Here is a 23,471-nt window from a genome sequence, read left to right as displayed (position 1 = left end):
TTTGGACATGGCAGATTGCGTCAGCCGGTCCATGGCGGCAAGCACCGTAATACGCAGGTTTGCGTGGTTGCGGAAGTCGGGGTTTGCTCCTGATGTGCAGGCCCGGCTCCTCAACATGCCCTTTGACGGTAAACATCTTTTTGGCAGCAAGGCTGACGATAGCCTTGATAGGTTGCAGACCTCCAAAGCTGCAGCAAAGTCTTTGGGTGCTGCAGTTCGACAACCTCCGCCTTTTCGTCCTAGGGGACAGCAATGGAGGGGAGGTTCCTTTCGTTATTACTCATCCTTTGGTAAAGCGAGAGGAGCTGCCAGTCAAAGGGGCCACCGTCGGAGTGCCAGAGGTGGAAAACAAGGTACTCGAGGTGCTAAGGCCTCTCGGGCAGTTGCCTCTTTGCCCTCGGGCAACGCCGCAGCCGCTTCAGCTCAGTCATGAGGCCATGTCCCATGGTTCGCCGGTTGGGGGAATGCTGCCGCAGCATCTTGTAGAGTGGCGTGCCATTACTTCAGATGTGTGGGTTCTAGAGATCATAGCCCACGGCTACTGTCTTCCTTTCCGGCAGAGGCCTCACGACAATCCACCGGGGAATCTCTCTTTGAAGAGTCCGGATCAGCTCCTTGCGCAGGAAATTCAATCCCTGCTGGAGAAAGGCGCCATAGAACTGGTGCCTGTAGCAGAGAGGAACAAGGGATGGTATTCCCCTTATTTTTTTATTTCCAAGAAAGACGGGGGATTGAGACCCATCATGGACTTGCGTGGTTTGAACAAACTCCTCAGGAAGGACAAGTTTGAGATGGTTACTCTCTCTCTCAAGTCCTCCAGGCCCTTCAACTTCAGGACTGGTTGGTGTCTTTCGACCTCAAGGATGCTTATTTTCATGTGCCGATCCATCCAAAGCACAAGTAGTACCTGAGGTTTGCGGATGGCGACTCGCACTTTCAGTTTCGGGTCTTGCCGTTCGGATTGACCTCCGCCCTGAGGGTCTTCACAAAGCTCATGGTAGTGGTGGCAGCGCATCTCAGGAAAGGGGGGATTCATGTCTACCCCTACCTGGACGATTGGTTGATCAGGGCGCGCTCTCCCGAGCAAGTCCTGGATCATCTGTCCGTCACCTACCACTCCCTCCACAAGCTGGGCTTCTCCCTCAACATAAAGAAGTCCTATTTGACGCCAACTCAGAGGCTCCAGTACATCGGAGCAGTGCTCGATACGTCTCTGGGGCTGTGATTTCCTCCCCAGGTGAGGGCTCATCACATTCAGCAGATGTTGTACAAGTTTCAGCTTGCCCAGAGTCTCCCAGCGTTCGAGTTCTTGAGATTGCTCGGCCTCATGGCATCCTGCATTCTTCTGGTGCCAGAGGCCAGGTTGCGGATGAGATCTTTGCAATGGGCACTCAAGCTCCAGTTGTCTCAGTCCTCCGGCAGGATGTCAGACCCAGTTCAGGTGCCGTCCTCGGTCGCCCAGGACCTTCTGTGGTGTGCCGTTGAAGGCAATCTGATGAAGGGGGCTCCTTTTTGGCTACCCTGGCCAGAGGTGACGTTCGTGACGGACTCATCCCTCACGGGATGGGGAGCTCATGCCAACGAGTTGACAGTCAGCGGTCGTTGATCTCCGTCGGAGTCCAGATTCCATATCAATCTGTTGGAGCTGAGGGCCGTCAGGCTTGCCCTGAAGGCTTTTCTGCCGACTGTGCGAGGAAAGAATGTCCTGAACCTGACGGACAACACAGTGGCCATGCACTACCTCAACAAAAAGGGGGGGCAGGGTCACTTCCTCTGTGCAGGGAGGCGATGCAGCTCTGGTTTTGGGTAATCCAGCAGGTAGTTTCGATCTCGGCAGTTCATCTGGCTGGAGACGAAAACAAGACGGCGGATGCTCTGAGCAGGCAGAGCGCAATCTCTCACGAGTGGGAGTTGGCTCAGGTGATTCGCCTGGAGATCTTCGCCCTTTGGGGGACCCCTCAAGTGGATCTCTTCGCCTCCAGTGTCAACCAGAAGTGCGGAAGTTTCTGCTCGCGGGAATTTCCTCCAAAAGAAGCCTTAGGGGACGCGTTTGTGGTGGAGTGGTCATTCCCAATGCTGTAGACGTTTCCTCCAGTCCCCGTCATCCCGCAAGTGCTGCGGAGGTTGCGAATGTTCGGTTCCCAGATGATCCTCATCCTCCGGCGTGGGCCCGGAGGACGTGGTACCCGGACCTTCTCGATTTGTCCATCTGCCCTCCACGTCGTCTTCCCTACCGAGACGATCTGCTCTCACATGAGGGGGGTCAGGTTCTCCATCCAGAGGTCAGATCCCTCAACCTTCATGTTTGGTTTCTGAAAGTTTGAAGTATAAGGATTGGGACCTCCCTGAAGACGTGATGGAGGTGTTGCTTTCGGCCAGAAGGCCCGCAACTAAGTCCCTGTACCGTTGCCGTTGGCGAAAGTTCTGCGACTGGTGCAGGGTTAAGAATGTGGATCCTTTTGCATGTGACATTCCTGTGGTTCTGTCTTTTTTGCTTTCTTTAGCCCACAGGGGCTTGCAAGTGGGTACGGTTCAAGGTTACCTGGCAGCGCTGTCCATATTTAAGCGCTCGTCTGAAGAGGTCCTTTATTTTAAAATTCCTTTAATTTCTCAGTTTCTAAAAGGGCTCACTAATGTGTTCCCTCCGTCACCTTTCCAGGTGCCCGGTTGGGATTTGAACCTTGTCCTCAAGTTTCTGATGGGTGCTCCATTTGAGCCTTTGCATTCATGCCCTTTGAGACTGTTAACTCTTAAAACTGTATTTTTGGTTGCGATCACTTCTGCTCGCAGAGTGACTGAGTTACGGCACTTTCAGTTAAGCCACCCTTCACTGTATTACAGAAGGACAGGGTTGTCCTTAGAGTTCGTCCTTCCTTCCTTCCGAAGGTGGTGTCGGAATTTCATTTAGGCCAGAAGGTTGTTCTTCCGGCATTTCATCCTCCTCCACATACTGGTAAGGAAGAGGAGAGGTTCCATAGGCTCGATCCTAGAGGACCTTTAAGCTTTTATATTTCACGCATGTCCCGGGTCAGAGTGGACGATCAACTCTTCATTGGTTACACTGGAAAGCGTTTGGGACAAGCTGTGACTAAGCAGACTTTGTCTCGCTGGATTATTCTTGCTATTTCTGAGTTTTAACCTTTGGCGGGTAAGGACCCACCGGTCGGCTTGCGGGCCCATTCTACCAGGGGTATGGCTGCCTCTACTGCCCTACAGAGTAGTGTTCCTATTCGTAACATCTGTGATGCAGCCACCTGGGCTTTGGTCCATACTTTTGTACGTCACTACTCCCTCGATTCATCCGTGGGCAGGATGTGGCCTTTGGCTAGGCGATCCTTTGCTCTGCAATTTGATTGGGCATTCTAAATTTCTTTTTCTAAATTCTTTTCCCATCTCCTTGCATTGGTACTGCTATGGGAGTCTGTCATAGATATGGAATACGTCAGAGGACCCAATCCCCTCGAAGAACATGTTACTCTCTTACCTGGTAATGTTATTTCGATGGGATGGTCTGACGACGTATTCCATATCGCTCCCTCCCTGCCTTCCCCGCTGCAGAATTTCTTATGCGATTGCAGCTTACGTTTCCGCAAGGCTTTGTGTGGTCAGACTGGCAGAAGACTGGTGCCACACGTTCTGGGGAAAAAACTACAACTGAGGCTAAGGGCGTTGTGCGTCCTACTTATAACATCCAGTGACGTCGGCTGTCGGAGGAGGTCCTCGAGGGTGGCGTATCGACGTCATCGGTGCAGGAGGCAGACGCCGAAAGATTTTGTGAAGCAGCACAGCTGTGGTGATTACTGTCATAGATATGGAATACTTCGTCGGACCATCCCATCGAAAGAACGTTACCAGGTAAGAGAGTAACTTGTTCTTTTAAAGTTTGCTCACAGTCAACTGCAATCTTATATAAATATGTGGCAACTTAACACCTGATTTCAAGACAATCTTAACAGGTTCAATTTGCAAAATGCCAACATCATTATCGTCAACTGCCCATAAACATGCCGGAACTTTATCCAATTTAGTCGGTAAAGGCCTAGTCAGAAATTGTGAAGCAGAAAATTGCTATGGTGAAATCATCAAATGTACTCCATCCAGAGAACAATGAATTACCGCATTTAATTCTTTCAACAGATTCAACCCCAACAAATTCTCACCAGAATCCGTTGTCAAAGGAAATGGCTATTGAGCCGTGAATGGCCCCAGTGAAATCGGTACCGGCTGAGAAACCGGACTAACCATTGGCGTGTCAGAAAACCCTACAGAAATGTTATTCTGCTCTGACAGTGGAATATCTGGACCCCGTGAATGATCTGTGGATGGGAATAGGCACCGGTTCCAGACTCTGCTTCGGGCTGTCCTAACGGAACAATATATAATCAAATACGAGCAATCTCAAAACTACCATGAACTGGCCACTGAAATTCAGAAGCATGTCTAGTTTGTCTGTGCCAAATATCGTTGAATACTATACTACCAATGCTGTACTTACAGTACATAGTATATGCCGGCGACCCCTCCTGTGGCGCCGGTCAGCCAAATTCTAAAGATTGTCTGTCTCTGCGGAATAAACCCCTGAAACAGGCAGACAATTTCCCAGGCATATCGGATCACTGGTGTTATCTGGCATCGTTTCAACTTGCGAGTACAAATCTGCAATAAAATATCAGCATACTTAGGAATCGGGTCACGACTCACCTGATTACAAAGGACCCTCTCTGTTGGCGATTTCGGCAAAACAGCCTGCCTCGATATGGGAACCCTCGTCAAGATGCCCTCTTGAACTGCGTGCTCACCGTTCAGGGATCGGAAGGTGCAGTACTGTCAAGGTGTCGTGTCTCATACAAAGGGGCCCCTTTTTTCTCACTCTCTGATCCCGGTCCGATAGCTGTGTCTTCTCTTCAGCGAGGTGACATAAATCTTGAGGGTCCCTATTCGGGCGCCATCTCAAAGACCAAAGAAATATCGAAGCTCAGTACCACAAATGAAATACACCAATCACGGGTTGAAAAGATACAGGTAGTATCAAAGCAAAACAGATACTCCCAACACCTCTCAGTGTGTACCAGCAGACACAGTGAGCGGTGAGAGTGCTGGACATCTAAACACAGACATATTTATACCATTTTTGAAACATTGTCCAGCCTCTCTCTCCAAGCTAATAAGTTACTTGCTAGAGTGTGTGCCCAGTTCATATGACAAATATTACAATATTGTACAAGGGATTAAACAAGTTTGCATGTCCATGAGGTTACAATGATGCTTGTTGGTTCTCTGATCCACGGTAAGCCTTGTTCCAAGATTCGCTACAATGCAGTTCAGCCAGAACACACAATCTGAGTTTGTTTTCCATTGTCTCATTGTTTATATGAGGATGAGGCTTGTGAGCGCAGACAACACTTGGATGTCAGTTCATTCGAGTCACAAGGTTTCTTTACATTGGTCGAACAGTCTGCTCTCGCTCAGCCTAAACATTAACAGAACTGAAAGGTTGTTCAGCTCGGCTGCAAGTTGAAAACACGGTCCACCATTTTAGAACATGAAACAAGATTTGAAATCAAAATGGCGGATGATTCTTAAAATGGCGGCGACATCCATCGAAAAGCGGAACATTTCAGATGCGGTTGTCTGTGTAACGCAAAAGTGCTTAGGCCAATATTCATAATAAGGCAGTAATATACGAATACGGTTTAACACCTAGGGGCAGAATTCGCCACACACGAGCCAAGAGTCCGCCCATCCAGCGACAGGATAAACGCTCTCAACACTCTGCTGAAATCCTTTACAACAAACAAGGTTAAAACGGTGCGACAATGCATGCAACTGCTCGGAACAATGGCATTGTGCATACCACTAATCCCACACTGCAGGCTTCCCATGAGGCCGCTGCAGGAGTTCCTGGCGGCCAACTGGTGGCAAACCACACGGTCATGGGGAGACAGGGTTCAGATTCTTCCCAGACTGCACACGCAGCTTCAGTGGTGGGCAGACAAACTTAAAGTCTGCAAAGTAAAGGCATTTCAGGATCCTGCACTCACCAAGACGCTGGTGACGGACGCCTCCCTACAAGGGTGGGGAGCGCTCACTTGGACCAGCTACACTTCAAGGTGCTATGGATGCCCCAGGAAACATCCCTACACATACACTTGCTGGAACTAAAAGCGGTTCATTGGGCACTCAAGTCTTTCCTCCCGGTACTACAAAATCAAACGGTTACGGTCCTCACAGACAATACGACCACAATGTATTTACCTGTGGAAGCAGGGGGTTACCAGGTCTGTCCAGGGAGGCACAGCTGACATGGCACTGGACCATAGTCCACAAAATCAGCCTCCAAGCATTTCACCTGCCAGGGATCTACAACGAAACAGCGGACAGCCTCAGCAGGCAGCTATCCCAGGACCTCGAATGGGAGCTCAATCAGACCTCACTCCAATTGCTCTAACGCCGCTGGAGTTGGCCGACAATAGATCTATTTGCCACAGGCCAGAACAAGAAATGCGCCAGGTACGCTCGCAGGACACTGCAGGGGGGATCCATGGGAAACGGTTTAGCTTTTCCATGGGACAGCGTCTACGCATACGCGTTCCCACCATTCCCGATCATATGCAGAACGTTGATGACAATCAAGCGATACTCCTGCAAAGTAAGTCTCATCCCTCCATACTGGCCCCGCCAGACCTGGTTCTCTGAGATAAACTAATTGGCCATGGACAATCCTGTCCAAATCGTCAATCAACCAGACAGACCTGATAACACAGGGCAATAGGAAGATTCTACACCACAACCTGCAATCACTACACCTCACAGTGTGGCTCCTGGCTTCACGGATTTCGGAGGCCTAAACATCCCCCAGGACTGTAGAGAGGTGCTAGAGGCAGCTAGGGCGCCCTCTACCAACAAATTGTATTGCCTAAAGTGGAAGCGATTCTGCAAATGGTGAGAAACACCGGAACACCACCAACCGGGTATCCGGAACCCATTTCATATAACACCGGGGCAAGTCCTCCCATATCTGCTAGGCCTAGCCAAACAGGGCCTATCTCACAACTCCATTTAGGTGCACTTGGCAGCCATCTCAAGATACACCAGAAAGGATAATGGTGTGTCCCTATGTGGGCAAAGGCTCATAAAACATTTCCTTAAGGGCCTCTTCAGCAATTAACCATCACCAAAACAGCTCTCACCAGAGTGGCGCCTCAATACTGTACTCTCATGGTTAATGTGAAAACCGTTTGAGTAGATAGCCTGGACACCACTAACTTTTCTGTCCTGGAAAGTCACATTTCTAGTGGCTATTACATTACGTCCACTAGGAGAGTGTCCGAACTACAGGCCTTCCCTGTCAACCACCCATACTTGAGGTTCCAAAGAGAGGGTGCTTCTCTTGACTGACCCTCAGTTCATCCCCAAGGTGCCCTCGGAATTCCATAAAAATTCAGTCATATCCCTGCCAACATTCTTCAGCAAGCCTTCATCACCGGCGGAGGTGGCCCTGCACACGGCGATGAGTATTGTATGCTGCAATTTTATTTCCACCAGCAGTACAAGCTTGTCTAACTAATTTCAGATTCGCTCTTTATATACAGCATGTTAACCGAGACCAATAGGCTGGAGAGAATTTGCAACTATGTATGTAGCACAACTTATTGCTGCATTTTTTAAATTTGATTATTAAACAATTGATTGAATTACTTTTCCTCCATCCAGAATTGAATGCTGGAGGAAGGGCGTATTTACAGTGCTGGGTTTACAATAGGATCCCTGCAGGGTATCTATTTTTTATACAATTCTTTCGTTCTTTTTCCCCCCCTTGAATAGCAGCTAATTTTGTGTATGCTGCACAGTTACTACACTGTAGGGTGGAATGAGGAATGTTATGCACTTTCTTTGTACAGATTCACTATGAATTGTATGTTTTTATGCTATTTTATCATGTATTTTGAATGTGATTTGAAATGTGATAAATAAAGATATGTTATTTTTATACTATCCTTGACTTCGCCTACTCCCTCATTGGTTTCTTCTTTTTTGATGGCCATATACCTTGCTTGATTTTTCTAGCAGGCTGTTCCGTGTTACCCTCCTTTTTCTCATTTGTTTCTCGCTAGACCTTCAGCACGCATTAAAATACTATATAGACAACACCAGCATTCAGACCATTGACGCAACTGTTTGTGGCATATGGGCAGGCAATGCTCTCGCCAAACAAAGCATAGTACCCAGATACCTCCAGTGTTCGGAGTGCTATATAAATGAATAAACAAACAAATAGCAAGATGGATATCGCCAGCCATTGTTTTCTGCCACAAATCTGTGGGTAAGACCCTCTCGGCTCTCCCTCAGGCACACTCAAAAAGAGCAACAGCGGCCTCTGCGGCATGGTGGTCAGGGGTGCCGATCACTGGTGTCTGCCCAGCAGCCACCTGGGCGGTGCCGCATACAATCACAAGGCACTACATGCAGAGGAAGTACGGCCCGGAAGAACAGCCCACCAACGCCTATTCCAGTAAGGTATGATCTCGGATAATTGTTAAGGTCGGGTGGGAACTTTTTTTTTTCTTCTCCCCATCAGTCACCTCCTGTACTGCAACGTAATCTATTCATCCAATGCTGGAGGATGAATACATTTCTTACCTGTAACTCCTGTTGTCCAGCATTGGTATCTTTCATATGCGCCCTCCTTTTTCATCGTCTCCAGGTGATCCAAAATGGTGCTCTTCGAGTGGTTAAACGCCTTGCTAAACGAGACCATGTTTCAGAGGCATGTAGAAGCCTGCATTAGCTCCCTGTTCAAGCCAGGGTTTTATTTAGACTGCTTCTTATCACACATAAATGTGTGCATGGCACCATGCCGGCCTACCTGAAAACTCATTATCCCCAAGCAAAATATCAGAAATCTTAGATCTGATGAGTTGTATATCCTTTTGGTTCCTCGTCTTAAGTTGAAGAAATCAAGAGATGCTGCATTTCTATCTGCAGCACCTCAGTCTTGGAACTCTCTTACCCCCATGCTATGAGCTACAACTTCAACAGAAGTTTTTAAGAAGGGACTAAGAACGGCCCTGTTCTCTTAACTTTGACATTGCCACCTTCCTTATTTCTAGGTGTCCCGTCACCTCCCGATCTATGCCATTATCTTCTCTGTCGTGTTTCTGAATGTGTTTGTCCCTTTTTGTTTCACCACCCTTAAGCCCTAGGGTACCTGGCGCACTCTACAAATGAAATAACATAACAGGGTTATTATGAGAAGAGCAACAAGGTCAACCAACTTCTAGCAAGAAAAGTGGCACAGGCCAGAAAGCGTAACTTTATCATAGGCCTCAAAGATCAACACGGGGTGACCCAATATGGGGAACGGGATAAACTCCACCTAGCACAGGCACACTTACTAGAGACCATGTCTAACTGAGGGAGATCGGTTCCGGCCCAGAGAAAGTACATAGCGGAAGCGGTCCTAACCCATCTGGCCTGGGAAGAGATGGAGGCACTAGAAGCCCCTAGCGGACAGGAGGAAGTGGAGGCGGTAATAGCATCTCTAAAACCCAGGGCACTGACGGATTTTCACCCAAATCTTATAAACTTTTTAGTGGCCAGCGGCTCTCCCCTCTGACGGCCCTTTTTAACTCTTTTGGTGAAGTGGGTAGTGTGACCCCCCTCCATGCAAGCCTCTACTATGATATTGAGATTGAAACCTGGCAAGGATCCGAGAGATTGTGCCTCTTATAGGCCGATCTCTCTCCTGAATATTGACGCGAATATTTACTCGTAGGTACTCGCAAATCGCTTAGCCCCTCTCCTTCGTACACCAATTAACGCAGATCAGACAGGCTTCATCCATGGGAGAAAGACGAGAGATATCAGGCGAGCATTGAACTAATTGAGTCTGCTACTTTTAGAAGGGGAAGATGGCCCTCCTAGCCATAGATGCAACTGAGGCGTTTGACAAAATAGATTGGTCTTTTATGTGCTTAACTTTGGAGGCTTTCAATTTTGGACCCCAATTCAGGAAGATGATAAACTCTAACTATTCCTCCCCGAAAACTTTACTTAAGTTTAATCAGGAACGCTCTCCCCCGATTCCCCTAACATGTGGCACACGACAGGGATGCCATCCCTCCCCCCTTCTGTTTTCCCTCATTATGGAACCAATGACACAACACATACGTAGGAATAGTACAATCCAGGGGGTCGGTGGGGGGCCCATGACTCCTCCCACAAGGTATCTTCTCTACATGGATGTTGTACTCCTCTCCATCACTAACATTCGACCCCCTCTCCAAGCGGCCTTACAAGAACTTCAGGCTTTCAGCAAGCTCGCCGGATTTGAGATACATTTTGGGAAGTCAGTGGCCCTAGGGGTGGGGCTGTCGCATCAAAACATCAGTTCTCTTCAAACACTATTCCCGATTCACTGGGATGCCAAATCGGTTGAGTACCTGGAGGTACGGCTTACATCTTCCTCAATGGACCTCTATGCGGCCAATTTCGCCCCTCTCATTAAGTCGCTAGAAAAAGACCTAGATAGATGGGCAGGCCAGGAGATCTCTTTGATGGTCCGAATCACTGAATTGAAAATGAACTTGATCTCTCGCCTACTTTGTTGTTCATCCCTCCAGGTGGTAATTCTGAAAATTGCATTGGACCAGCTCCAACTTAAAGTCCTAGAATTTATATGGAGGGGTAAGAAATCTAGAATCCCAAAAAAAGTGATGATAGGTGGTTCCCGGTTGGGGGTTCCCAATCTAGAGGTATGCGGAGGCAGCCCAGCTTACACACTTGCTTACATGGTCGTCTGAGGATCCAGGACCAAAATGGATGGAGATTGAGCAATACCGAATTGCTCTCCGCCTTCGCTCCCTGTCCTTTGTCCCCCACACAACACAAAAGCAATGGCCCCTGCTCTCAACAAAGGCCACCCTGAAATCTTGGGGCGAGGCGCTAAAAGGGAAGAAGATTTCCACTTTCCCCAGTCTTTGGCAATACCGCCTTTACACCGGGTATGCTCCCCGGGCGTTTGGAAACTGGAAAAAGGGGGGCCTACTCACACTAGCACAGCTATTTGATGAGGGTCGGCCACGCTAATTTGAGGATTGCAAAAGGGAATTCAATCTTTCAGAATCAAGATAGGTTCCCGTACACTCAATTACGCCACTGGATCACGCACCCTGAAATAAGGCAAAAGGCCACTCGAGCTCTGAACCCACTCGAAGTGATGACCTGCAAGGGCTTAGGCACGGGTGGGATCTTGAAATTGTATAAACTTTTGAGGGATTATCTTCCGACACCCTCCCTCCCCCTGCTGCCCGGACTATATGTCCCGATGGAAAGCAGACTTGGGCCAACAACTGGACGACGCAGAATGGCTAACATACCTCGTCCAGATGTGTGACGAACAATGAGTGCCCCTTAAAACTGTTGTGGGCCTCTCTCATAAGCTCTTGGGCATATTCAGATTCCCTCTTCCGGTAGTATCGGCCGGCACAGATACATCACTTCCAGGCGTAAATCCCCTCCGCTTGTTGGAGAAACTGTGGGGCCCATGGCTCCTATTTCCACATGTGGTGGGACTGTCCCCGGATCCGGTCCTTTTGGGAAGACATTGTAGAAACCATAGAAGCTATCACGGCTTACAAACTCCCGCTTTGCCCCAAAGCACTGCTTCGGGGGGCCCCACTTGATGAAGTATACCCGAAATCTGGGGCACATGCAAAGCTGCTGACACACCTGCTACTGGCGACACACATTACCATCCCCCAGCGCTGGAAGTCAGTTGAAGGCCCAGACTTGGTTAAGGTCTGGGATTTATTGGTGGCAGAAAAGGTGACCGCATTGAGGTACGCAAAGCTCCACCAATTTCAATTGATCTGGACGCCACTCCTGGAGTATGATCTTAAATGTCCAGCTTTGACCTAGAAACCCCACCTGGCACGTCTGTATTTATGCCCGGGAGAGAACGGGTGATGGAGGTATTGCTGGGAGAGGGAGATTTGGTGAATTGCGTGGGGTTAGAGGGGCAATAGCGTTCTCTGAGGGCTTCCTTTGCTAAGAAGGAGCCAAGTGACTTGTGGTGGCTGCGGAGTCGGACCCATATGTAATGATTGCCCTCTCGGGTCAAGCATGTCAAGATGTTGATATTGTATGCTCCAACCATTTAATAATAACAGTAAACATTTATTTAAAATAAACAATTAATAATACCGAAAAATAAAACAACCCACACTCGCCCCACACCAACAATGTTACTCTCCGCGTGTTGATACTCTTTGCACTCTCCCTTACACCTGTCCCCTGCTTGTTATCACTTGCACGGTTATACTCACGTGTGTATGTTCAGCCGAACGCCTATGTCACAGAGTCCCCAATTACACCGGTGTGCACTGCACTCTCCTCGGAGCCGCGCCCGCTCCAAAGAGCAGACATAAATTCTGCAAAGACGGCTCCGGTAAGGCCACTTGGGAATACACCTTTTTCAGAACTGGTCGCTGTAGGTGGGCAAAGCCCCTCCGTAGAAGCTGGCTGGACACCTCTGCAGGTACAGGGGTGCTGGGGTCATGTCAGGGTCACCAATTGTGGGCACAACCCTAAATTCTCACACCAGAAAAAAATACGACCCGCTAGGGGAAAAAAGCTGAGATTCTCGCAAAGATAACAAGTTTTAATTAAACAAAAAATAGGTGTGCCAGCAAAGAACTCTGCTGCCCAGCAATGCTCTGAGGAAACAGGGTACAAGCAAAAGCTTAAAAGGGGCACATTGTCAACAGTGACATCATTGCATATGGTAAAAACCTGCTCGGCTAGTTGGTGCAACCCTATACATGGGCGGCCTGCTCCATAGGGGTTGCCAGGCCATTTGTCACAGCACAGTCCGTCCATCTTCCATCACATAGGGTCTGCTCGGCTCATCGTCTCCAGGGAACCAAGGCTAAAAGAGCAATTAGCTACATTTGACATATAGTGCTACTCTATTATTATACAGTGCACCGGGCAGGCTCAAAGACTGGCACAGGGGGAGTTTCTACGTCATGCTAACCCACACACATTTCACTCATCCCAATCGGGTCTCTGGGCTTCCAAGGCTTTCACCCTTGCTTTTGAACTATAATTTATCCCTTCCTGTACCTTGCATTGCAAATCATGCCATTTTAGAATAAAGTTGAGTCACACATGTTCTTGGATCTTTCATGGTTGATAGGTTTATGGTCGGTGGTCTGGGGTCAACTAGTATCTTGGAAATGGGGCATGGACAGGGGTCATAACTCGTGGTTGGCTTGGTGGGGGTCGGAGGCCTGCTTTTGCCTGTTTGTGATAACATGTACACCAAGGTGCACAGCACTGTCTCGTGGCCTTGCAGGGCACATTCTTTCTTGGAGCAACATATTGGCAACACTTTCGGAACAAAGTGGGGTTTCTGTGAAAGTTAGCAACAGTGTGGGTCTCTCTCATAAGCTCTTGGGCATATTCAGATTCCCTCTTCAGGGTTGCGGCCTGTGCTTAGCACGCTGAATACTACTTGTGCTTCGACCATGACTACAAAATGGCATCTACCTTCATGCACACCCTATGTCTAAATCAAATATGACATTATGATTGTGTGGTGATTCTTGGGATGCCCCCCCCCTGGTATATTACAGGTCTTCCAATGGGACTCGCCTCACCCTAAAGCGCCTAGGGGGGGTGGGATGGGGTCATACCCCTCCTAACAGGTTCCCCATGTGGACACCTGCCGCACAGAAACCTAGGCAGTCCTACATACCTTTGTCCAACATTACTGCATGGAGGGACTAGGAGAGAGGAATGCAAGGGTTGGAAGAGCTGTCCTACTGCGCTCATTTCAATTAAGGTATGCCTTCTCCCTTTACACCTCCTTGTACAGAATGTTAATTGCTGTGGCAATTCTATTCAAAGCATGTAAATCCATGAACGATCCAATGATCCAATGCTCCAATGCTCCTGTTCTCCAGCATTTGTATCTTTCATGGATTCACGTGCACCCACCTACCACACCTAAGGTATCAAGGCTACATCTCGCCAGCGCTCATCTATCTGGGGTTAGAATCTGAAGATGGCCTCCTGGGTGTGGCTAGTCACTCGACGTCCCATTGGCTGAGGCAGATGCACCCAAAAGTATGTTGATGAGCTATTAAAGGTAGCTTAAAAGTTCTATTATAAGCTATAATAAAAATGTACTGAGCATTCCAACCCTGTCAGTGGGAAATATTCAAAGCATGTGAATCCATGAAAGATACCAATGCTGGAGAACAGGAGCTAAGGGTAAGCAACAAACTCCTTTTTTGATTTAACATAATGGAATATCATGATCCTCTTTTTTCCAGTTCCTCCTGCACTGAATAAGACATAAACGGAAATGAGGATGGCTAAAACCAAACCTGGCATTGCATTTAACGCAGTACTTGCAAATGGATAAAATTCACATACATGTGACATTTTTTAAAGAAACATCAGTGATCCCCACGGCCTCCTGTATTGTCGAAATAAATTTGCGATTGTAGGAGTTCTTATTCCTGTGAGTCCTCCCTTTGAATGTGTAAATTAGATTAGATTTCTTCTATTCGAATAGGGGATAATTTTCAGGGAATCCACCCATTTCCATTTCTTCATCAGGTGGACACACTGTCTGCTCTACCTGTTGAAATAACTCCCTGGGTGTATCTTGGGCTGTGGGTTCAGGTGTAAAACTAGCAGTTTGTACACTTTCCTGGCAAGTCTGTACCTTCCTTGCTGAGTGGATCATCTGGGCATCTGCCTTAGCTTGATCTTTGGGAGGGTTTCCTTTTTGCACTACTTTCAAAGTAATAATCTGTACTGGGATTGACACAGTATGACTACATCTAAGCTTCCTCCTTGGGCCTTTATAGCAATTGAGTTTTTTAGGTTTTTACCTGTGACTTTGCGATCTTGTGCATACTGTGCATTAGTTTGCGATCCTGTGCTCTACTTGATGCCAATCCACCGATTGAGTCTTTGTTGCTTTGGGGTGTTTTTTTTAAAGAAAGCATGTGTAGATTATGTTCAGTTAACGAGGGGTGTCATGATAAAATTGCCCATTTCAAATGGATTGTGTCCTCCAACGTATTCCACATCTTTGACATGTAATGTCCACAGCTGTGCTGCTTCGGAAATGTTTTCGGCAGAGGGCATCCTGCATCGGGTCGGTGTCCCTCGAAGGCCTCCGTAGAGGGTGACGTCACCGGATGTTATAAATAGGACGCACGGCGCCCATAGCCTCAGTTCTGTTTTTTCCACAAACGTGTTTGCTTCAAGAATTCGGCGAGCCTCGTGTGATCTTCTTCGACGAAAATGTCTTCATCGTCTACCCCTCTGACTCTGCGGTCTAGGTTTAAGACATGCCGGGACTGTGTCCAAAATGACAATTACGGACCGCACTGCATCTGCTTGTGGTGTCTGGGCGGGAGTCATGATACCGACGACTGCTCGAAGTGCCAGTCGTTGACTGCCAAGGACTTGCGTAAGGGGAAGTTATAGGTAGGTCGGGTTTCAAAACCCCGGAAATCCCAAAAAACTGCAGGTATTTCCAGACTATTCGAGGGGTGACTCTCCCCATCGGAAGGAGTCCCTGGGATCTCGATCCCAGAGTGGGTCCCACCACTCCTCCTCATCTCGGCACTCCCGGAAGCAGCATCACTGGTAGCCTTCCCCTGTCCTTGCCAGATGATGGCTCTGAGAGGAAAGTGGCTTGTCCCACTAAATCCTCGACTCCTGAGGAATGGGAGGCATTCAGGGAGCAAATGCTGGCGAATTTTCAATCCTAGGGCACAGTTCTGTCCGCGCCTTCAGAGGAAGCCGGCAGGGAACGGTCTTGGACTGATGCTCGTGTGCCTTGGGCCCAGGCACTCGGCGCGATAAACATCGGGAACTGTCGAGGTCCCGTTCGGACAAGGCTCCGGTGGATCACCAGAGAAGTGCCAGATCCAGGTCTCGCTCTTCGTCCCCAGCGAAACCGCAGAAATCTGGAAAGGGCACCGTTGGCGCCGTGTCCGTCGAGTGCGGCTGTCGGCACTTTGCCTTCGGTTCAGCCCTCGGAGCCATCGGTGCACTCAACGCCTTTGGAGCAATTTGGCCGGAATTTCCTGGTGGAGGCTCAGAGAAAGGCTTTATCCAAGACTGTGAGGCCTGTTGTGGATGCCAGGGCCGCTCCTGTCCCTAGGAAGGAGTTCTTTCATTCTCTGCATGATATTTATGGGGATGAGGAGAGGTCAGATATGGAGTTTGAGCCTGTGGAAACTCATTAGGCTCCTGACATGGTCATTTCTGAAGACAGTTGGAGGAGTTACGTCACTCGTTGCATGATGCCAGTGGCCTTGACACATCTCCTGATGTGGAGTTTGATAGGCCATAGCCTGGGGCTCATGCTGAATCCTCCTATAGAAGGTTGATGTCTAGAGTCACAGAGTATCTCGGGTGGTCCGGTCCTCCGGTTGCATTTGATCAGGATGACCTGACTGATATTTTGGATCTGGGTCTATCCACTGACCAGGTGTTGCCTTTTCATTTGGTATTGCAAAAAATGGTGGCGGTTACTTGGCAGACCCCGGAGGTTCTTCCGGCGGTCCACAAGGCGTTAAATACCGCCCATCCAGCAGCAAACCCAGCTATCTTTCCACTCACCCCATTCCCAAGAGTTTGGTGGTTCTGGTGGCTATGGCCACCTCAAGGCAGGCGGCGTACCCTACCATACCTCCTGATAGGGACGACAAGCGCTTCGATGGTTGGGCATGCAAGGTATTTTCTGCTGGGAGTATGGCACTGAAGTCGGCCAACTCCACTTGTGCCTTGGCAAGGTTTTCACACACTGTGTGGAATTCTGTCTCTAGCGGCTGAGCATATCCCTGAGGGGGATGAAAGGGATGGGTTTCTTGCTCTTGTGCAGGATGACAAGGATGCCATGTGTGAATCCCTTCAGTCTGGGTTGGACACGGCCGATAGTGTTAGCTGGTCCATGGCCGCGAGCACCGTGATACGCAGGTTTGCGTGGTTGCGGAAGTCGGGTTTTGCTCCGGATGTGCAAGCCCGTCTTCTGAACATACCCTTTGATGGCTCTCATTTGTTTGGCAGCAAGGCAGACGAGAGCCTTGAGAGGTTGCAGACCGCCAAAGCTGCTGCTAAATCTCTGGGCGCAGCTCTGCGTCACCCTCTGCATTTTCATCCTAGGGGACAACAGTGGAGGGGGGGGGGGATTTCCTTTCGTTACTACTACTCTTTTGGTAGAACGAGAGGAGGCGCTAATCAAAGGGGCCACTGAAAAGGTACCCGTGGTGGACATGGAACTGGAGGTGCCAAAGCCGCTCAGGCAGCTGCCTCTTTTCCTTCAGGCGCTGCCATGGCCGCTCCAAAACAGCTATGAGGCCATGTTCCATTGTTTGCCGGTTGGGGGCAGACTGTCTCAGCATCTCGAAGAATGGCAAGCTATTACTTCGGATGCGTGGGTTCTGGATACAATAGCCCACAGCTACTGCATTCCCTTCCTAAAGCGTCCTCATGACAATCCATCAGGGAATCTCTCTTTGAAGCTTCCAGATCCGCTCCTTGTGCAGGAAATCTTCACCCTGCTGGAGAAAGGCGGTATAGAACTAGTGCCTTTGGCGGAGAGGTACAAGGGATGGTATTACCCGCTTTTTTTATGCCAAAGAAAGACGGGGGACTGAGACCCATCTTGGACTTCCGTAGGTTGAACAAGTGCCTTAGGAAGGACAAGTTCAAGATGGTCACTCTTTCTCAGGTCCTTCAGGCCCTTTGACTTCAGGATTGGTTGGTGTCTCTGGACCTACGGGATGCTTATTTTCATGTGCCGATTCATCCAAAGCACAGAAAATACCTGAGCTTTACGGCTGGCAAGTCACACTTTCAGTTTCGGGTCCTTGCATTCGGATTGACCTCCGCCCGAGGGTCTTCACCAAGCGGATGGTGTTGGTGGCAGCGTGTCTCAGGCAAGTGGGGGTTCACATCTACCCCCACCTGGACGACTGGTTGATCAGAGCACGTTCTCCCAAACAAGCGTTGGATCATCTCAGCCTCACCTGCCGCTCCCTTCACAGCCTGGGCTTCTCCATCAATTTCAAGAAGTCGCAAATGACACCTTCCCAACAGCTCCAGTACATTGGACTGTATTGGACACGTCCTTGGGAAGTGCTCGCCTCCCAAGGTGAAGGCTCTTCACATTGTACAGATGGTCAACAAATTTCATTGTGCCCAGAGTCTTCCGGCTTTCGAATTCTTAAGGTTGCTCGGCCTCATGGCATCCTGCATTTTTCTGGTGCCAGAGGCCACACTGCGGATGAGATCCCTTCAATGGGTTCTCAAGATGCAGTGGTCGCAATTTGCGGGCAAGGTATCGGATTCCGTTCAGATTCCACTTGCGGTCTGCAAGATCTTCTCTGGTGAGCCACGAAGGGAATCTGATGAAGGGGGGGCCGTTTTGGCAACCGTGGCCGGAGGTGACGGTGTTGACGGACGCTTCACTCACATGATGGGGAGCTCATGCCAACGATCTGTCCACCAGTGGTCGTTGGTCTCCGTCGGAGTCCAAACTCCACATCAACCTGTTGGAAGCTGGCCCTGAAGGCTTTTCTGCCGTCTGTGCGGAAGAAGAGTGTCATGATCATGACGGACAACACAGTGGCCATGCATTACCTCAACAAAAATGGGGGGTAGGGTCACTCATCCTGTGCAGAGTGATTGAATTGCAGGCACTTTAATCTAAGTCACCCTTTACTATGTTCCACAAAGATAGGGTTGTACTAAGGGTACGTCCATACTTTCTATCTAAGGTAGTGTCTGAGTTTCATCTGAGCCAGAAAGTGGTACTTCCTGCTTTCTATCCTCCCCTCATCCTGGTAAGGAAGAGGAGAGACTTCATAGGTTGGACACTAGGAGAGCTTTGAGCTTTTATATCTCTAGGATGTCTAGGGTCACAGTGGACGACCAGCTTTTTGTGGGATACACTGGACACCGATTGGGCCAGGCTGTTACTAAACAGACCTTGTCCAGGTGGTTTATCCTCACCATTACTGAATGTTACAGATTGGCGGGCAAGGACCCTCCTGAGGGATTGAGAGCTCACTCGACTAGGGGCGTGGCTACATCCACAACCCTGCAGCAGGGAGTTCCTATTAAGAATATTTGTGATGCAGCAACATGGTTTTCCATCCACACCTTTGTCAAACATTGCTCCCTGGATACGCTCCATGGTCAGGATATGGCCGTTGGTAAAGCGGTACTTTATTCTGCCATCTGATTGGGTATTCTAAATTCTTGTCCCTCCTCCATTGCCTGATACTGCTTTGGGAGTCTGTCAAAGATATGGAATACGTTGGAGGACACGATCCATTCGAAGAACAAGTTACTTACCAACTGGTAACGTTCTTTCGACTGAATGTTCCTCCAACGTATTCCACATCGCCCTCCCAGTCTGCCCCTCTGAAGAATTTCCTATGCTATTGCAGCTTGCGTTCCCGCAAGGCTATATGCAGTGAAGCAGGCGTTGTGTACGAGCATGTTACACGTTATGGAGGAAAAAACATAAACTGAGGGTACGGGTGCCGTGCGTCCTATTTATAACATCCGGTGATGTCACCCTCGACGGAGGGCTTCGAGGGACATTGATATGACGCCATTGACGCAGGACGCTGTCTGCCGAAAAAAATTCCAAAGCAGCACAGCTGTGGACATTACATGTCAAAGATGTAGAATACGTTGGAGGAACATCTAGTCGAAAGAACGTTACCAGTTGGTAAGTAACTTGTTCACCAGTCACCGTCTTATTTCAGAGGAATGAATTGTGAACTTTAAATGTATGTGAGTACTTGCTCTTCAGGGTTGTTTAATACTTTGTATACCTCAGTACGCATATCACATATCGCATATCTATGGAGTATAGATAAACAATACTTTATTATGCTTTAGAAACATTAGTAAATAGTATTTCCTTGTCTTTTTTTTCCTGCAGGAATCTCTTGTTGCCGTGGGGTTAAGGGGAGCAACCTTACAACACAGGATGATGCCTTCAGATCAGAGTTGGCATGAACAGGTGTGTTTTATGTACTACCTGCTTAACAACAATTGTGCCTTACGATGCAAACTTTACATCCCCGACAATGTGGCAAACCTAATTTCGAATGGATTGTGTCCTCCCACGTATTCCTTATCTTTGATATTTCACAATATCCAGCTTGCTGCCTCGAATATTTCCCAATATCTGGTTATTGACGCTGAACAAAAACGTTCAGTAGAGGGCGCTGAGTGTCGATACCTGGTCCAGTCGATGTCCCTCGGAGGCCTCCGTCTTGATGTCAACGTAACTGCAGGTATAAGTAGCACGCGCAGCTTTTGTTGGCCTCAGTTCTGTTTTTCCACGCTTCACAGCTTCAGAAACCTAACCTAGTTCCTAGTCAGAAATATTCTTTGAGTTTCTACAAATATTCGAGTTTTTGACGCAATATGGCTTCATCATCGGCGTCAGCGACTCCTCGGTCCGGATTTAAGAAGTGCCGGTCTGCAGTGCTAAAATGTCTGCGGCCGACCCGCACAGGATCTGCCTGTGGTGTTTAGGGTCAAACCATCCGTGTTCGGAGTGTGAGGACTACCTGTTGATGACGGCCAAGGCCTTGAGAGAGCACAGAGGGAAGTGGGATTGAGGTAAGCCTCAAAAATCCCCTTCTACCCCTTCTAAACGCAAATAGTCAGACGATTCAAGACCACTTCTCCTCGTCATAAGAGGTCTAAATGCTCCCGTCGAGAAGTGGTTTGCATCATTTCTCGTCTTCGAGGCATGGCAAAAAGAGGCGCCATAGGTCGCCGTCCACTTCATCTAATTCACCCGAACGGGTCGATTGCCCTTTGAAATCTAGTACCTTGGCTCTGTGGGAGGAGTTTAGGCTCTGTATAATGAAGGTGTTCGAGAATGCGGCCTTGCCCCCCTCAACAACACCTATAGGCGATGCTCCAGACGAAATTCCCCAGAAGCATAAGAGCCGTGCGTCTTCGGAACCCGGCTGTCGAACCTCCTCGAGAGCGATCTCATCCCTCGAGTCGAGAGAAAGCCTCCTCAGAAGATAAAAAATCAAAGTCATCGACGCCGAAGGAAATCTTTACAACAGGTCCGAAGTGTGCGTCTTCGTCGGCGTCTGTACCGATGGAGAAACTATCAACACCTCGAGTGGCGACCTCCTTGGCGCTGCATGTGTCAATCCCTTTGACACATTTGTTGAAAACATCCACGCACTTGCACTTCGTGATTCCTGGGTGTTCCTGCAAATCCGCAGATGATCCTTAAGAAAAAAGACATATGTATCCGGAAGTAAAGTGTGAAGTATTACCCATGGATGCATGATTATGCACGGCATGCAGTGGTCAAAAAATCTGATGGAGTTGCAGCACGAGAAATAGGTTACGAGCTGAGGAAGTTTGAAGAGATCAGTTCGTAGATGAAACAAGATGGCTTCAAACGAACAAAGGGTTAAGCTGCAACTCAGCCGCACCACAGTATGAAGAGCTAACTGGTGGCTAACAAAGTGTAAATCGATGGCTGACACAAAGAGTAACCAGATTGCTGACAGAGGGTCCAGAAAACGAGAAAAACGCAAGATAGTCGGCGACTGCATGCAAAGCTGCCTGGCGCGAGGAAACCTGATGCAACGTGTGTAAGAGCCGATTGTAAGCTGCACAGAGCAGATGAGAAAGTGGTGGTCTGGATGCTCACACCCGGTAATGGCAGACAAGAGCACGGTAAAAGTAATATTTTGGGAAGCAGCAGTGCAAGAGGGTGGGCGCACAGCCTTGTGGCATCAACCGACTCAAAGCAGGATTGCAGAACAAGATATGGCTATCCAAAGTCCATTATCTTATGTTTAGCCGCAGGAAGGTGGAAGCGAACTGGAAAGATTCCTTGAAACAGCTGAGGCGTGGAGCACCTAGACGGATCTGAAGCGGAGTCCAACAGACCAATGTGTTCACTTTGAAACGGACATTGCATGAAGCTACATTGTAACCGGAGCAGTGCTGCATGGAGCGCGACAAGCATAACAATGAAAGTGTAATTGACATCAGAGCCGAGAGGCTGCGAGCACGTACATTAAGGATACGAAGTGGATTCACAACTTGGGCAAGCAGGCCACAACAGTGCAATTCCGGACAGGATGTAAAGGCGCTGTACACTCACAAAGAGGCAAGAAAACAGCATGGAGTGAGCAGAAAGAAGAGGCCCCACGGATATAGTTAACAGAAGGAGGAGCACAACTGTTGCACGCACGTTACGATACTGTCCAGACTGCTGTGGATGGTAATTGATAAAGGAGCCAGTCCTAGTGAGACCCAGTGTGTAAGGAAGCACAATAACACACAACACTGGCAAGAGGAAGGACAGTAGTGGAGATCGCATGAGGGCAGGATAGGAAATTGGATTGTGAAGGGGGCTGCTTCGCCCTAGGTGCTCGTGGGGTGACAAAAGTAAGGAACAGCGGCAGGCAAGCTATAAGCCAATACCGGGCTGCGGACTCACACCAACATGGTCTCACAGCACCGGGCACCACATGAGCCTGAGACTCAGCAGCAGTAGAGCGGGACAGGCATTTAAAAGCTCCAAAGGGGCATGCGAGAAGGCCACCGGAAATCATGGCAGCAGAGACACCACGTGAAGTGGCAAGCCAGACCAAGGTTGGTGCCCATAGGGCCTGCAGTAACGCTTACACAGGCCCCCAAACCCCTGGACGCGTAGATGGCGAGAGGCCCCACTAAGAGCCAGAGAGCACAAATAGGAAGAAACAGCAGCGGCCGAGGACGTGGGGGAACATAATCCACTTGTGTCACGACACAGATAGTGCACGAGAACTTTCACTACAGCCCCCTGAGGGTAATATACCCAAGCACGGACTATGCCCGAGGCGCCAAATACCACATTTCTGAGCACCTGCTGAGAAACATAAGGCAACGCCCAGATGGCGAATAAGCAGACCAAGGGGAAGGGCAAACAACCCACGCTGGAGGAATATGCAAGAACACCGCAAATGTCAGAAGGGGCCAGAAGTAAGGAAAATACCCCAGCCTCAGACTCTGCCTCGGGAAATAAAGACCAGCAGATCCTGGAAGCAATTGCGGACCTGAAACTCGCATGGGAAACTAAACTGGAATCGGCCATGGTCGAAGTGAAGGCCGCACTAGAACTTAAAGTGGGCACAGTACAGGAACAGGTGAATCTCCTCAGGCAAGACGTCAGAACGCTGGTGGAACGCACGGGCAAATTGGAAAAAGAGATGGCCCCGACCACAGCTGCATGCGCGTCTCACAAATCAGAGATCCACATCTTAGAACAACGCGTGAGTAACCTGGAAAATAAGGCAGAAGAAGCGGAGGGACGTGCCCGGAGAAACAACGTACGCATAGTGGGACTACCGGAAGGAGCAGAGGGATCAAACCCCACAGACTTCATCGAA

General features: G+C 49.0%; 1 protein-coding gene across 6 annotated transcripts in view; it reads left to right on the top strand.

Annotated features, from left to right (window-relative positions):
• Positions 1-23,471, top strand: part of ATG2B (autophagy related 2B) — a 5,509,925-nt gene that overhangs the window by 2,846,341 nt on the left and 2,640,113 nt on the right. For all 6 annotated transcript variants that reach the window (XM_069637692.1, XM_069637689.1, XM_069637687.1 and 3 more), the window contains one exon: positions 19,991-20,071. In XM_069637692.1, coding sequence (XP_069493793.1) covers positions 19,991-20,071 — 81 coding nt within the window. The remainder of the gene's footprint in view (positions 1-19,990; positions 20,072-23,471) is intronic.

This window comes from Ambystoma mexicanum, chromosome 14 (genome assembly GCF_040938575.1).
Source record: "Ambystoma mexicanum isolate Mex_15411 chromosome 14, UKY_AmexF1_1, whole genome shotgun sequence".
Classification (NCBI taxonomy): domain Eukaryota; kingdom Metazoa; phylum Chordata; class Amphibia; order Caudata; family Ambystomatidae; genus Ambystoma; species Ambystoma mexicanum.
Note: the sequence above shows the minus strand (reverse complement) of the source record. Positions and strands in the feature narration are given on the sequence as shown.